This window comes from Mesocricetus auratus, unplaced genomic scaffold, assembly GCF_017639785.1.
Source record: "Mesocricetus auratus isolate SY011 unplaced genomic scaffold, BCM_Maur_2.0 Super-Scaffold_100023, whole genome shotgun sequence".
Taxonomy (NCBI): domain Eukaryota; kingdom Metazoa; phylum Chordata; class Mammalia; order Rodentia; family Cricetidae; genus Mesocricetus; species Mesocricetus auratus.
In genome coordinates this window covers 1,530,124-1,545,013 of record NW_024429204.1, presented here as the reverse complement: position 1 = coordinate 1,545,013, position 14,890 = coordinate 1,530,124, and the positions used below count along the sequence as shown (strand labels likewise).

At 45.5% G+C, this 14,890-nt stretch overlaps 1 protein-coding gene across 1 annotated transcript in view; it reads left to right on the top strand.

The window, feature by feature from the left end:
- Nipal2 (NIPA like domain containing 2) overlaps positions 1-5,019 on the top strand; it is an 80,720-nt gene extending 75,701 nt beyond the window's left edge. The window contains exons 9-11 of the mRNA XM_005072651.4: positions 1,381-1,444; positions 2,653-2,747; positions 4,307-5,019. Coding sequence (XP_005072708.1) covers positions 1,381-1,444; positions 2,653-2,747; positions 4,307-4,419 — 272 coding nt within the window. The 3' untranslated portion in view covers positions 4,420-5,019. The remainder of the gene's footprint in view (positions 1-1,380; positions 1,445-2,652; positions 2,748-4,306) is intronic.
- The last annotated feature ends 9,871 nt before the right edge of the window (positions 5,020-14,890 follow it).

Sequence of the window (14,890 nt, the reverse complement as noted above, 5' to 3'; positions counted from 1 at the left end):
CACACAAAAAGAGTACTATTCACCCTTTAAAAGGACACTTGCTCCAAGGCTGGTGAAACACGGGGACATTGTTAAGAGAATCAAGTCAATCACAGAAAGAAAAGGAACATACTGAGCCCATGCACTTGATTCAAACTCACAGAAACACGAAGAAACGTAAGACACCACCTGCTCACCATGGTGTCTCTGGCACCCTACGGTACTACCTTCCAAAAGACAGCAAATGTTCTCTGCCCAGCCAACAAAACCCACCTGCCACGCACAGGGCTAGTTTCAGATGGTCTGTGAGTTAAAGATTTCCTACTTAATAAAAGCTCTATGAAGTCCTTTGGGACCTCAAATGAAGAAGTCGCTGAGACTAACTGGGAGAGGGGAGAAGTTCACTAAAGCAGATGATACACGCTCCCACCGCCCCACCCCTCCCCCATGACCTACAGGGGGATACCAGAGAGAGGACACCACCCCCACCCAACCCCTGCTCCCCCCCATGACCTACAGGGGGAAACCAGAGGAAGGAAATAGGAGGAAGTTCCTGGGGAAAAATGGAACTAGAGCAACACCCAATTGCCAGAGATTCCTCCAGAGCCCATGAGGGCACCTGACCAGACTTACAGAACATAGGACACAGTCGAAGGGATAGCATGGCCGCAGCAGGTAGCCTGGGGGAGACCTGCCATGCCAGTGGCCTCCGGAGTCACCTGGATTCTCGTGGTAGGCTCCCTCAGTCCTGATGAAAACCATAGGTGGAGAATGGTGGCTGTAGTTTTGTTCCCTTGCATGTTCAAGGGGGGGGGGGGTGGAAACCTGGACATTGCTGCTTACAGTGCTGGGAAAACATCTCAGTTAAAGGGCTTTCCACACAAGCACGAGGACCTGAGTTCAATCCCCAAATCAAACCCACATTAAAAATAATAATAATAAAAATACTGTGTCTGTGATTCCAGAGGCTAACTACAGACAGCCGAGCCACATTAATAAGCCCAGGGTCAGTGAGAGACCCTGCCTCTAAAAACAAGGCAATGTGAGACCCATGAGAAAAGACACGTGTGGTGCTCTGGCCTCTGGCATGTGTGCACACATAGGACCATGCGTGTGTGCGCACATACATGCATGTATATAGACAAAAATGAGATTTCTGCCCACAGAACATGTTGGTTTTTATAACATTGATAATTATACTAAGCCTACACGTCCATGTGAATCTTTTGAGTAGCTTCAAGTATAAGAATAGCACACAGACTCTTTTAAATCAAAATACTGAATGCACATTTCAAGGGAAACCACACACAGAAAAATGTATTTACACAACTTAAAAAAAATAACGTGCTGCTGTTATAAATGTCGCTACCCTAAAATTAACTCTGTCCTCTTCTTATACAGGCATCATATTCTACCAGGAATTCCTTGGTGCTGCCTCTCTCACTGTGTTTATATACCTTTTTGGGTGAGTTAAAGTTTCAGAGGCAGCCAGGGGGTGGTGGCTGCGCTCGCCTTTAATCCCAGCACTCAAGAGGCAGAGGCAGGTGGATCTCTGTGAGTTCAAGGCCAGCCTGGTCTACAGAGCTAGTTCTAGGGCAGCTAGGGGCTCTTACACAGAGAAACCATGTCTTGAAAAAAATTTTTTAAGTCTCAGAGGTAAGGTATATGAAGTTCTATTAATCTTATATAGGATTTTTGGCATCCTACCTGAAGTACAGAACATTGAAACATACTATAAGAAACATTTTTCAACTTAACATTCTACACAGGGCTCTGTGGCCTTGGCTTTGTGACTTATGTATCCCTTTGAGGGCTCTGAAACATTGGGGATTTGCAGTTCCAGCCAAAATCACGATAAATCCACTGGGGTCTATGGTTAGTCTATCATCTTTTAGTTCTCTCTCAGGTCCACCTGTCCCCAAGCAAAAGGCCAAGGCTTGTAGATCCTTCTCTTAGGTTCAAGTAGCTTCAGGTTGGTAGCTGCCCTTCCTATCATAAAGCACCCAGTTTGGCCCCTTCTAGAGATTCGGTGGATATCACTGCCAACATTGCTGGCAAGCAGAGAACCAAACCCCGGTGATGTGTTGCCAATGAATAGCTGCTTCCATTGGCTCCAAGCACAACCTTATTAATGCTTAGCTGCCTCTTGATCTGCTATTCAGCATGACCATTGTTATGCAAACTTGAGCCTAGTGTATTTTCAACATAGGAAGCCATCTATCTTGAAAATTCAATTTCATAAGACATTTGGGCGCGGCCAAACTTCTGGGGTCTGGAAACTATGACTACTCTTATGGCCAAGGACAATGAGATTTCTTAGAAAATTAAAGAATAACTTGTTTTTCACTCATGTTGCATGCCAGTAATGGGTCTGGGCATGCATGAATAGAAAAAACGAGACCTAGTGTCTACCCAAAGGGTTTAGAGCCTGAATTAGCCTCCAGATGGTGAAAACCTGGGGCAGAGATTTATTGGAAACTGCCCAAGTCTTGGTTCTGGGTATAACTTTTACTGGCTGTAAAAATTAAGACAAGTTTGAGGCAGTTTACCATAAGAAATGGGATATACAAAACTGATGGAATTTATGTCATCATGTACAAGTTAGAGCACAGTTATGTAATACTACGACCTGTTTCAGTATTCCTGTGTTCTTTATAAACATGTTCCTTACAGGTGCTTTTTGTCATTCCTTGGAGTATTCTTGGTGACAAGAAATAGAGAAAATGAACATCTACAACAGTCTTTTATTGATTTTGGGAATATTCCTGGTAAGAAAAAAATGTATATTTTTCTCTAATTTATAAGAGATTATCCTTGGGCCTGGTTCAGTGGATAAAAGGACTTGCCACCAAGCCTGAGGACACCAGTCCACTCCCTGGGACTCACATGGTTGAAGGAGATAACCAACTCTTACAAGTGTTCTAACCTCCATGCATGCATGCATACACACAAACGAATAAATGCCATCTTTTCACATTACAAAAAAAGAAAATTTATCCTCATAAATTAATCATTGTTGGCACTATTTTGGATGTTAACATAAAAGCATAATTTTCCCCTCAAGAAGTTCATTTAGTGATGAAGCCCGGGGAGGTATAAATGTTGATAATTTATAGATGTCAGCTCTGCACAAAACAGTGAGATTGTTGGAAAACTGACAAGGCTTCCTCGATGCGGGTCACTTGGGAGATCTCACTGGGGTTTCCTTAAAGACCTGGATGAATGGGGAGTGGTAGGTCCCTGACACCTACAGACCCTTTGATGGGACATCCGAGGCAGGATTGACAGTCTGGATGCTGAAGAGCATCACTCCTGAGGAAGACTGAGGCAGCTCATTTGCCGTGGTGCTAAGAGCGGACCGCCACAGTCACCAGGACGTGAACACTCTCCTTCCTCACCTCATTCATGCAGACCGGGCCAGTGGGTACTTTCCAATACTCGTTTGTTTCCCCTGAGAAACAACACACCTTGTGCCCATTTGGTACACGACAGAAGCAAACCCCAGAGCGAAGTCAGCCATCCTTACCACTCTCACACCCTAACCCATCCACCCGCTCACTCCCTCAGCTTTGCGAGGGGCCTGGGGTGAACTACAGATTTCCATGCAACAGTAGAGGTTGATTGTCCGCCATTCTGTCCATCGTGCCTTTAAAGCAAAAGTGACTAAAGTTTCTAGTAAGATCAAAAGATGGAAGAGCAAGGAAGTGGGTTTTGTGTTCTCTTTGGCTTGTGAGCTACCTAATCAAGAGTAGTCAGTGATAGAATTGACATTTGTAGCAACAATGCTCACTGGGGCTTGTTAAAGACTGGTTGTTTTTTGTAAGAAGTAAAAATGCTGGAAACTAAAAGGGTTCTGTTTTGGGGAGGTTGTGTGTTTTGGGGGTTTTTTGCTCATTAACTATTTTCCACTTCTCGAAGCTTCAGGTATAGGATCGGCAATGCTCTCAAAGCCTCTGGCTCATGAAGTTTTCCTGTGTTGTTGTATGGACAAAGGGGGAAGACAAAACCCTTCAGAGAGAGGGTTTGGAGACGAGTGACTAATGTGACTTATGTGACTCCCCTGATTGATTGTCCCAGCCTGTTTCTGTGCCCAGCACAGAGTGGGCAGATGTCACATGTGGGCAAGCGTGTGACCACATGACAAGTGCTATGAGATTTTTTGTGTGTGTGAGCCTCTCCTTGACGTTTTATCTTTTTCATTGAGACGGTAACCACATAGTGTATTTTTTTAAGGCATAAAATGTGGCCAGAACTGGAGAGAAATTATTAGGACATTTTTTTATCTCTTAAGAGCTCAAAAGGTCTTTTATGATTATTATCTCCACAGGGAAACAAATGTTGGACAAAATACAACCAGACTCAAATGGCTTATCCTATGGGACCTTGCCTGATGGGAGCGACTCAACACAGAGCCAAAGTGGAGAGAAGAAAGAAGCCTAAAATGCCGAGAGGGATGGCTGTTGGCCTGTTATTCAATACCACCTTTTTAAAAAATTGCACATGTTCAATTTGTGTCAGCAGCTATTTCACGCTGACATGTGCGCACATTCGATTCAGTCCTCCCCCCCCCCCACTGCGGACAATCAGGGCCCTCCTAATCTCTAACAGTCTAATGCTTTCATGGAATGTTACTCAAAGTGCTTCTCACACCCTAGCAAGCTCTCCCTAGTGATCGTCTAACGGGCTGCATCTTAATGAGAGCCCGGCCGCTTGTGCAGGGTGTCCCACAAAAAAAAAAAAATGTGCGCCCGAGATTTGGCCATAGAAGGCATAGGCTGCTCCTCCACGCGGCTTTGCAGAATCAGCCCCGTGGCTTCAACAAAAAACGCCCGCTGCTGCCACAACCTGTCTCGGGCGTCTTCTACAAGCCTTTCGTGAGGACTCCTTTCTGCCTGTCAAGATGGAGAGTCGTCTTTTCAGAAAACCAACTCTGTTAAGGTCCTCCTTTGGAAATAAAGGGCCTCATTTAAAAAAGGAAGGAAAAAAACAGAATTTACAAGTGGTGTTCTGTGATTGCATATACTAAAAACTCAAAACCTGGCTGCTGGTTTTTGTTCTTTGTTTTCGATAAAAAGAAAAAAAAGAGCATATGCTGGGCAGTGGTGGTGCACGCCTTTAATCCCAGCACTTGGGAGGCAGAGGCAGGCGGATCACTGTGAGTTCGAGGCCAGCCTGGTCTACAGAGTGAGTTCCAGGACAGCCAGGGCTACACAGAGAAACCCTGTGTAGAAGGATAGATAGATGGATGGATGGATGGATGGATGGATGGATGGATGGATGGATCGATCGATCGATAGATAGATAGATAGATAGATAGATAGATAGATAGATAGATAGATAGATAGATAGGGGGAAGAGCATTTAAGACATAAAACTGCTCACTTTTGTGACATTTGTACTAAAATTCAAACCACATACTTTACCGTGGCCTTTGTGTTAAGTATGACACACAAATTTATAAAGAGTTAACAATTTTGCAGCAATGTTTATTTTTTTTAAACAAAAACGCTAGAATGGTAGCATTTTCTCCAGCCTTATGATCCTATTATATTTACGTTGAAACCGAAAGAAAAACTTTATGTCATATGCCTTAAGTTGTTAGAGATGCTATACTTTATCAAGTGGGTTTCTGTGTCTTAACTTCCAATACAAGTCTTGACATGCATTTAGATTCTTAGGGTATCTGTACAACACACTGTTTCTTCCCCCCAAGTCCTCCGAAGCTTTGGCAGGTTTTTCTAGAAAAGGAAAAGCAGGGTCGGAGAACTGGGTTTCAGCTCCTTGAATCTGGCTGTGGAATAATAGCCAATAAGAGGACCTATGCCGCCGGGCGGTGGTGGCGCACGCCTTTAATCCCAGCACTCGGGAGGCAGAGGCAGGCGGATCTCTGTGAGTTTGAGGCCGGGCTGGACCGACAGCCTCCAAAACAATACAGAGAAACTCTGTCTTGTAAAACCAAAAAAAAAAAAAAAAAGAGGACCTATACCAGGTATGACTTCTCTGCTATCATTTAACGTACTCTGCTAACATACATTTGCAGGCAGAATCTGTAGTGTAGCTTTTACTGTTCATGCTATACCTAATATTTAAACAGTCAGAAAGGGGACACATTTATTTTATAGCCAGGCCCATCCTTAATGACACTTTAATCACACCACCCAGTGTCGCCGAAGACTTGCGTTTGTGCATGGTGATAAACTCGGAGCTAGGGAAATACCAATCTGAACTGTTTCTAGTCTTTTAATGGTCTTTATTATAACCTGACCCAGCTGGAATAACCCAAAGTCCATCCCTGGCTTTCCAATTATTATTTTTCAGTTCCCATTAATCTGGGTGTGACGGTCATATGCTCAACGACATGTCTCACTGGATGTGTGCAGCATGTTGGTTCTGGGAGGCCCAGCTCCATTGTATGTCTGGTGCCCTAAATTATGGGTTTCTCATAATTCTTGACATTGGTTTCAAAGATTGGGAAGCGATGAGACTGAGTTTTCCTTGAACCTGGAATCTTGATCACTGTAGGATTTTGCACAGACACAACCTCAATGACAGTGTGTTGGTATCCTCCAGCATTTGCACTAAAGGTTTGGAGAAATTCATTCATTCATGCAATACAGGAATGCTTTTTGAAGTCAAGGTCACATGCATTATATTCAGACCTAATGTTACTAATTGTGGTGCACCAACCAAGGGGGATAGAAATTTCAATTGGCTGGCTCACCATAGGGTGTTTCTCTCTCTCTCTTTTCATACTCGGGGCCTGATGACAACCAAAGCTAACCCACCCCTTCTGGAATTGTAAGCTGGGAACCCTTGGCCAACATTTGGCTCATCTGACTATTTGTCTAGACAAAGGACTGGCTTTTACAGTAAAGACTTTAAAAGTAAATATTTGGGATTTTGTGTTGTCCATATGGTATCTGTCCCTCACTACTCAACTATTCCATCATAGCACAAATGTAGCTATGGACAATATGTAAACAAATGAGAATGGATGTACATCAGTGGTTAATAAAAAAAAAGAAGAAGAAAGGTTAGTAGCCAATCCATGTCTGTAGTTTGCCAAGCCCTGGTCCAGACTCTTTTGCCCTTATTTTCCTTGTTTCTTTAGTACTGGAGAGTTAAAAAGAAAAAACAAAACCAAAAAAAAAAAGACACTTCGTGGTTTGTGACAAATCAGATGCTTAGTATTTACATTAGGATCATTTGGCTTATATAAGAAATAAATGGATTTGTAATGAGTTTATTCTCAGAATCCAACTTTGTCTCTTTTGAAAGCAGTGGTTCTTTTATAGACACCACTAAACATGTTGGAAGAATTTCTCCAGTCCCACATACCACTCTGGTAATAGCTTTGGGAATTATCTCTCATGCAGTTGGTGAGTACAGAGATCTCTACCATCTGACTACTTAGTTTAAATGCTTGCTTACCCTACGCTATAACACTCTCATTTCCAAAATCCCTCTAAATCTAACACAACAAAACACACAATTGTAACAAACATTCTTCCCACCAGCCTGGTTCCAGAGCTGTGTCAGTCCCAAATGAACACACTATATTAATTATGAAGCTGTTGGCTGTTTGCTATGGTCTCTTAATGGCCAGCTCTGACTTAATTATTAACCCATAATTACTAATATAAATTTTTATAAGGTCTTACCTTACTGAGAACGCCAAACTTACACCCTCTCCTCCCAGGATCACTCTCCACTCTTGACTATATTTCCCAGAATCCTCCTCGATTCCTATTCCCACCTATCTTGCTTCCCTATTGGTCAACAGTGTGTTATTTATCAACCAATAAGACAACATATACACAGAAGGACTTCCCCCATCACACAATGTCTTATATTAATTATAAACTGTTTGGCCAATGGCTCAGGCTTCTTACTGGCTATCTCTCTCTTACTTATTAACCCATTAACTATTAAATCTATGTGTTTCCACATGGCCTTACTGGAGAATGCCGGGGCGTCCTACCTTCCTAGTAGTTACACGGCATCTTTCGTGTGACTCACTCTCTTGTCTTCCTCTTCCCAGCCTTCTCCTCATCTGGTCGCCCCACCTATGCTTCCTGCATGGCTACATCCTTGCCTGTCCATTGGCCAAAACAGCTTTATTCATCAACCAATAGGAGAAACATATATTCACAGCCTACAGATGTGTGCGATTTCAGGGTTACTGAAGAATAGCATGGCAATGTCTAAGACTGGCTCCAAAGAAGGTATGTGTGATGGTGGGCATGACTCGGATGGATGAAAATATGAAGCCAAGTTCTGAAGATGAGAGCGGTGTGTGTGCTCTCCGTTTTCCGGACTCGAAGCACATCCAGGAATAGCGATTCCACATGCTCAGCCACTTTGAAGCTCACCGCTGAGATACCAATTTAATAGCGATATGAAGGATCTAGACGTGGCAGCTGGTAAAACGAACCTGCCCAGTGCCCGTCCAGTTTGCTTTATGCGAACTCTGCTGCTTGTTAGTAAGGCAGTCCTAGAACAAACAGCTGTAGACCTAATACACAAGTCTGGCACCTGCCCAACCCTCCTTCCCTCAACCCAGTCTTTTTCCAGTCCCAAGTTTTGTCTTTTTAGGAGGTCGTGTAGCTGGGGTCGTGCAATATTCAGGCTTTGGAACTTGTTCCCTTTCATTTCTTAATACACATCTGTCTTGCCTTGGTGTCTTCCTTGCCTTGATAATTGTCTGTGAATCTGTAATGACGGCCACACCCCTTTGGGCGTGGCTTCAGGCGGACGGAAACATGAGGCATGGTCTCTCCCCAGTGGGCTCCTCCTCTTGGGTCAGCAGATCCAATCAGAAGGGCAGAGAAGCCCCCACCCTGTGGTTCTTTGTTATTGTCTGTATAAGTGTTCCCTCATAAAACACCCATTTATCATTCATCTCCCTGGGTCTAGTGAAATCATTACACCCTGGCCTTCAGTCAACTTGCTGCAAGCTAGGGTTATCTGTGCCGTGGGAAACACAGTTGGAAAAATGCCTTCATAAGAGGGGCCTATAGACAAGCCTGTGGGGCATTTTCTTGATTGGTGATTAACGGGGAAAGGCCCAGCCCATTGTAGGTGATGCCGCCCTGGGCTGGTGATCCTGAACGCTACAAGAAAGCAGGCTGATGCCCCTTTCAGAACGAAGAAGAAGTGGATGGGGGAGGTAGATGGGAGGGGGGAAGGGAACAGGAGGAGAGGAGGGAGGTGAAAGTGGTTGGTATGTAAAATAAATGAAATATATATATATATAACTTGAAGGAAGGAAGGAGGAAGGAGGGAGGAAGGAAGGAAGGAAGGAAGGAAGGAAGGAAGGAAGGAAGGAAGGAAGGAAGGAAGGAGAACAAAGCAGGCTGAGCAAGCTAGGAAGAGCAAGCCGGTAAGCAGCATCCCACCCCCCATGGCCTCTTCTTCAGTTCCTGCCCTGACTCCCTTCAGTAATTGACTGTGATATGGCTGTATAAGCAAAACTTTTTCTCCCCAAGTCGCTTATAGTCATGGTGTTTCATCAATGCAATAGAAACCCTAACTAAAGACAGTATTCTTGGAGGTGTGTAGTCTGCGTCTTGATTAAAGGTTTAAGTGACACCCGTCCACCTTAACAGTGTCGTGCTGAAGATGCTCTAAAGTCTCTGTGCTCCCCCAACCCCTCCCTCCCCACTTAACCTCTGTGCTCCCCTAACCCCTCCCTCCCCACTTAACCTCTGGTCTTTTCACTGTCATGGAAGTTGTGCTATTTCTGAACCCTCATACAAGATGTCCCCCAGTCTATCCATTCTTCTGCCAAAGGACATCTTGGTTGTGTCCAAATCTTGACTGCATGTGGTCCTCAGGAATATAAAATGAATGAGACATTAAGACCAGCATCTGGGGAGCCTACCATCGATTTGTAGGAACAACAGGTATTATTTACTGAGCCCACAGCGTGCCAGGCAGGCCCTATGCTTTATCTTCTATCTGAGTTGCTCATTTTATCCTTACAGTTCATCCAACAGGGAGGTCTTCTCTATGTTTTCCATGTTAGAAAACCAAAGCACACAACAACACAGAGACTAGGGTCGGGTAAGTTGAGTGTGACACCTAGAGCATAAAATTTAAGGGAGTCATGAAAAATCTCCCTGTGGTGGTATCTCGCACAAATAAAGCCTGTCTGAAGGTCAGCGAATGGAGCTTGGCACTAGCTAACCATAGAGGTCTGGAGGTCTGGACAGACAAGCAGGAAGTGACGTAGCTGGGCAGTAACAGGATATAAGCAGGGAGAAACAGAAATTGCTCTCTTCTCTGCTGAGACGCTTAGGAGGTAAGCTGTGCTGTGTCTTGCTCCTGCTCTCTGATCTCTCAGCGTTTCCCTTTATATTTGACTCCGGCCTTTTATTATCTAGACCAATTAAGAACTCCTTTTACAGGTGGGTGCTGGCAATTGAACCCTGGATCCTCTGGAAGAGTAGTCAGTGCTCTTAACCACTGAGCCACCTCTCCAGCCCCATATAACTCTTATCTTATCCTATTCTTAACACTGTTGCCACAATACCTACAATGCACAATGGCATGTCAGAAATGTCTTTCTTGGGGCACTTGAACAAACAACCTGGGAGCCGTAATGAGATAAAGGTCACTGTTGGTGAGGTTGTCCTCAGAATAGGTTAGTGGCACAAAATGGATGTCCTCTCTGTGACCCTAAAAGTTATGCACGAAGCTCTTATTTGGTAAAAGGTTCTTTGCAAAAAGTTATTAAGATTCCTCTCTCTATATATACAGATATATATATGTATATATATCGTAATGTATGTTTTTGGTGCATGCATGAATATGGAAGTCCATGGTTGGTGTCAGCAGTCTCCCTTGCTTACCCTCTACCTTACTAACTGAGACAGGGTCTCTGAATTGAATCCAGGGCTCATCCACAGAGCTAGTTGTGGGGATTTCCCAATCTCTGCCTTCCAAGTACCAGAATGACAGGTAGGCCACCACCACAACCCAACCTTTACATGGGATCTGGAAATATGAACCCTGGTTCTCACATTTGTACAACAGGAACTTCAACCACTGGGTAGTCTCCCTGGCTCTGAAAATTGTGCTCCTTCAGAGGGAAGATCAACCTGGATTGCTTGGGTGGCCCCTAAAGCTGGAAGGTATCTGTAGGGAGAGATCTTACAAACCCGAAGTGCTGACCACGTCCATTTGGGCATGGTCACGGGTAGGTAGAACATCCGGGGATAAAAGAGCTGGGGGGAAGGAGACGTCCTCTCTTTGGGTTCCAGTCTGGTTTTGGAGAACAGGGGAGCACTGACCTTGGGTTTTTGGCTTCTCATGTAATTGACTTCTCCCTAAATAAATATCATATGACATCCCTACCTTGTGTAGCTTAATATTTCCACGATAGGTATTCTTTAAAAAGATAGAAGAGGGGAGAACTCAGACTTAGTCACTGGGAAAGAGAGGCAGAAATGAGAGTCTTGAAATCACAACAAGCAATGCCTGGAGCCACCAGAACCTAGAAGAAATCAAGGATGACTCCCCCTTCTAGGAACTTCATAGGGATCACTGCCCTGCTGACCCTCAAGCCTCCAAGCATGTGACAATCCATTGCAGCAACCTAGAAAATGACCAGACAGCTCAGCATGGTCTCTGAAACGCCAGGGTGTAGAATTCCCCACCAAACGATGACAGACTGATTAGTAGCTCAAAACAAGCTTCGTACATGTCTGCCACACAGGAAGAGCAACTCCAGAGGCCTCGAGGAGCTGGATCCGGTAGACACTAGACTCGAGAGAGAAACGGTGGCATTGGCTTCCTATCTAAGGCTGCAACATGAACATGAATACTGTATTAGGACTTTCCTGGCTGAGAGACGGGCGCAGAGAGCAAAATGCTTGTCACACAAGTTGGAGGACCTGAGTTCAGTCTACCAGCCAGTGAGCTCCAGGATCAGTGTGATATACCGATTCCCCAAAGTTGAAAATGTCGCCTGATGTTCATCTCTGGCCTCCATAGGATCTACAGATAAGAACATTCATGCTCATAAAAGTAATAGATAAATAGATAGATAGACAAGACCTCATTCGTCACTTTCCTGGTTGGTGTCATCAAGTCCATGGCAGAAACGACCTAAGAGGAAATGTTGGTTTGGCTCACAATTTCACAATTGCCGATCATCTTTTCTTACCGGAAATGAGCACATGTGGCCGGACCTGCAGGCTGCATAGTGACTTCTGAGATGGCCTCGAGGCAAAACACCTGTTCCCTGGGGAGGAGGTGCAGGGCTGACCAGCACCTTAGTCTCCAGAACATGAGAGGCATGGGGACAGTTACAACGTGAGGAGTCCATGGTGACACGGCATAAAGGAGGAAGGGTCGGTGGAGGTCTTGGGCAGTGCCAATGGTGTTAGCAAGCTGAAGTCAGAGACGAGAGGAGAATGAAACAGAGAGTTCAGTGCCGTCGGCCGTGAAGGGAAGAAAACACAGCAAGAGAAGCAGAGGTGGCAAGCATAGGCTGGGGACAGCAGTGTGTTTCAGAGAGCTACGGGGGCCTGGCCAGGTTCTGGGAGGCCATAGGTATGTGCAGCTCTCACTTCAGAGGAATGTTTACAGTACCCATTCAGCCCCCAGCCAGTCAAGAGGAATCTACTGGCCCGATGTTAATGAAGCCCTCTGGGTCTAGAACACACGTTAAGTGTGGCTTTGGGCTCCATAAAAAAATGGGCGCTGCCTCAGAATACAGTGCAAAACCGGTCAGTGGTAGACGGCAACCAGAGGAGGCAGTATTCAGACAAGAAAGGGAAGGGGAGCCCCGTGTGAGCGACCAGAAAGCCCTGCTAGATTGCCTGGATTTTTCTCAATGAACACTACCAAAATGAACAGTTCCAAAAGCAGGCGGAACCAGGGGATGCTACAGCAAAGGACCTTCCTCAATTTAGGGGGAATGTACAGCTGGGCGTGCGAGCAGAAGCAAACCAGAGAATGAATGAAGAATGAATGAATGAATGAATGAATGAATGAATGGGAGCGAGAAGAAGCCTCTCCAGGTAGGACAAGCACCACACCCCGCCCCCCGCCCCGCCCTCCACCTCCTCACCCCTCCACCGCAAGCCAGGAATCCCTGCACCAAGTCGGGAACTCTAAAACTCTGCCTTCAGACCAGATGACATCTCTCTCCCCATAGCCTCACTCCCACCCACTTATCCCCCACCACCTCTGGGGGGCTTGGCATTCCTCAGCCGCCTTCCCCTGGGGTATGGGGGGGGGGGTGTCTCACCGTGGCAGCCTAGGACACTACTGCTACCCAGGGCCATGACAGCACACGGGACCTGTAAAGGACAGCACTCTGTCCCTGGGCGCGGGCACAATGGCCTGGCTGGCCACGCTACAAGCCTTGTCTAAAGTGAACCACCTGTTTCCTGCTGGGCTCGATCCCCGGAGCCTTCCCAAGGTCTCCACGGAGCAGAACTGCATCCAAACCACGGCTGAGGAATTGACAGCCTTGGCGCGGGGCCTCCAGTTGTGTTTGCTGCGCTCACTACGTTTCGCGGAATCCAGACTCATTTTCCACTGAAACAAGGGAAAGTAAAGACCAAACAAAAATAGCTTCCTGGCACTTCCTGTTTACACTTTCCACAGCATCTCCTCCACCAGGGGCCTAGAAAGCCCCTCTTCCAAGAACACGGGAAGCCACGCTGGGTCTTCTGTTTTGTTCTGTTTTATTTTATTTTTCCATCGATAGTTCCATCTCCCCACCTTTTATTACATGAGAGTTGGTCCGTTTCAGTCTCAAGATATTTTTTTCTTCTAGCGCTATTCAGAGAAAGGCATGCTCTTACTTGTAGTGTCTTGTATGACCACACTGTCCCATCTATAAAGAACGGCTAATTACGGGGACTTCGGAATAAGATTTAGGAGGGAGATGATGCAAACGGGGACTGTGCCAGGCACCAACACTCCCTTTCCCTTCCCAGCAATGTGGGCATGTGACGTCAGAGTTAACCCCTGGCACACCCAGGCCAAGCAGGACCAGCTGCCCAAAGGGACAGAAAAAAGGTGGCCCAGACATTAGATGTAACATGCACGCACGCATGCATACGCGCGCGCTCCTCCATGACTGCAAGTCCTTTCTTGTAACCACTGAGATGTCAGACATGTTTGGACAGAATACCTGAGTGATGAATGAGCCGTTCCTGGGTGGGCCGAGGGTGACACAGGTCTTTGCTGCAAATTGGTGCTCGGCCCTTCCCCCACAGCCCACACGCTGCTGCAGGCACATGCTGTCTCCATCCAAAAAGCAGGGAGAAAGACTTCACTTTCCTCACTGGTGTTTTGCAGTAATGAAAAAAAAAGCATTTACTCTGTGGCCAGGGACACTCTGAACACTAGAGCTACAACCCTGTCAACAGAAATGACTAAAAGCAAATCCAAGCCCTGCTAACTGATTTTTTTTTGTAATGAATGATTGAAACAAGGCAGACTTACTTACTTAATTTTCATATTTTAAAAATTGACAATTGCGTAAATATCTTTCAAAAACCATCAGTATGAAAGCCATGCTGCTATTCCAAGGAAGAGAAATGAAGCAAAGTCACACACACACAAAAAAAGCCAACCAGCTGCTCTGAAAGGATCTGCTATGAGTCAAACTACATCTCACAGAAAAGATACATAGAGGTCCTAACTGCCCCACACTGCCTCAGTATGTGACCCTCAGTATGTAGGGTCTTTGAGTGGGTGATTATGGTATAAGTAGAGCCATTAGGGTACCCGGTATGTCTGGTGCCCTTACTATTACAAAGGAGCGGTTTGGACAGACATACATACTCTGAAGACCATGTGTATGTGTATCTGTGAAGACACCGGGCAGTACCACCAATAAGCAAAGAAAAGTCTGAGGCCAGCAGACAAGCAGGGAACAGGCTACCCC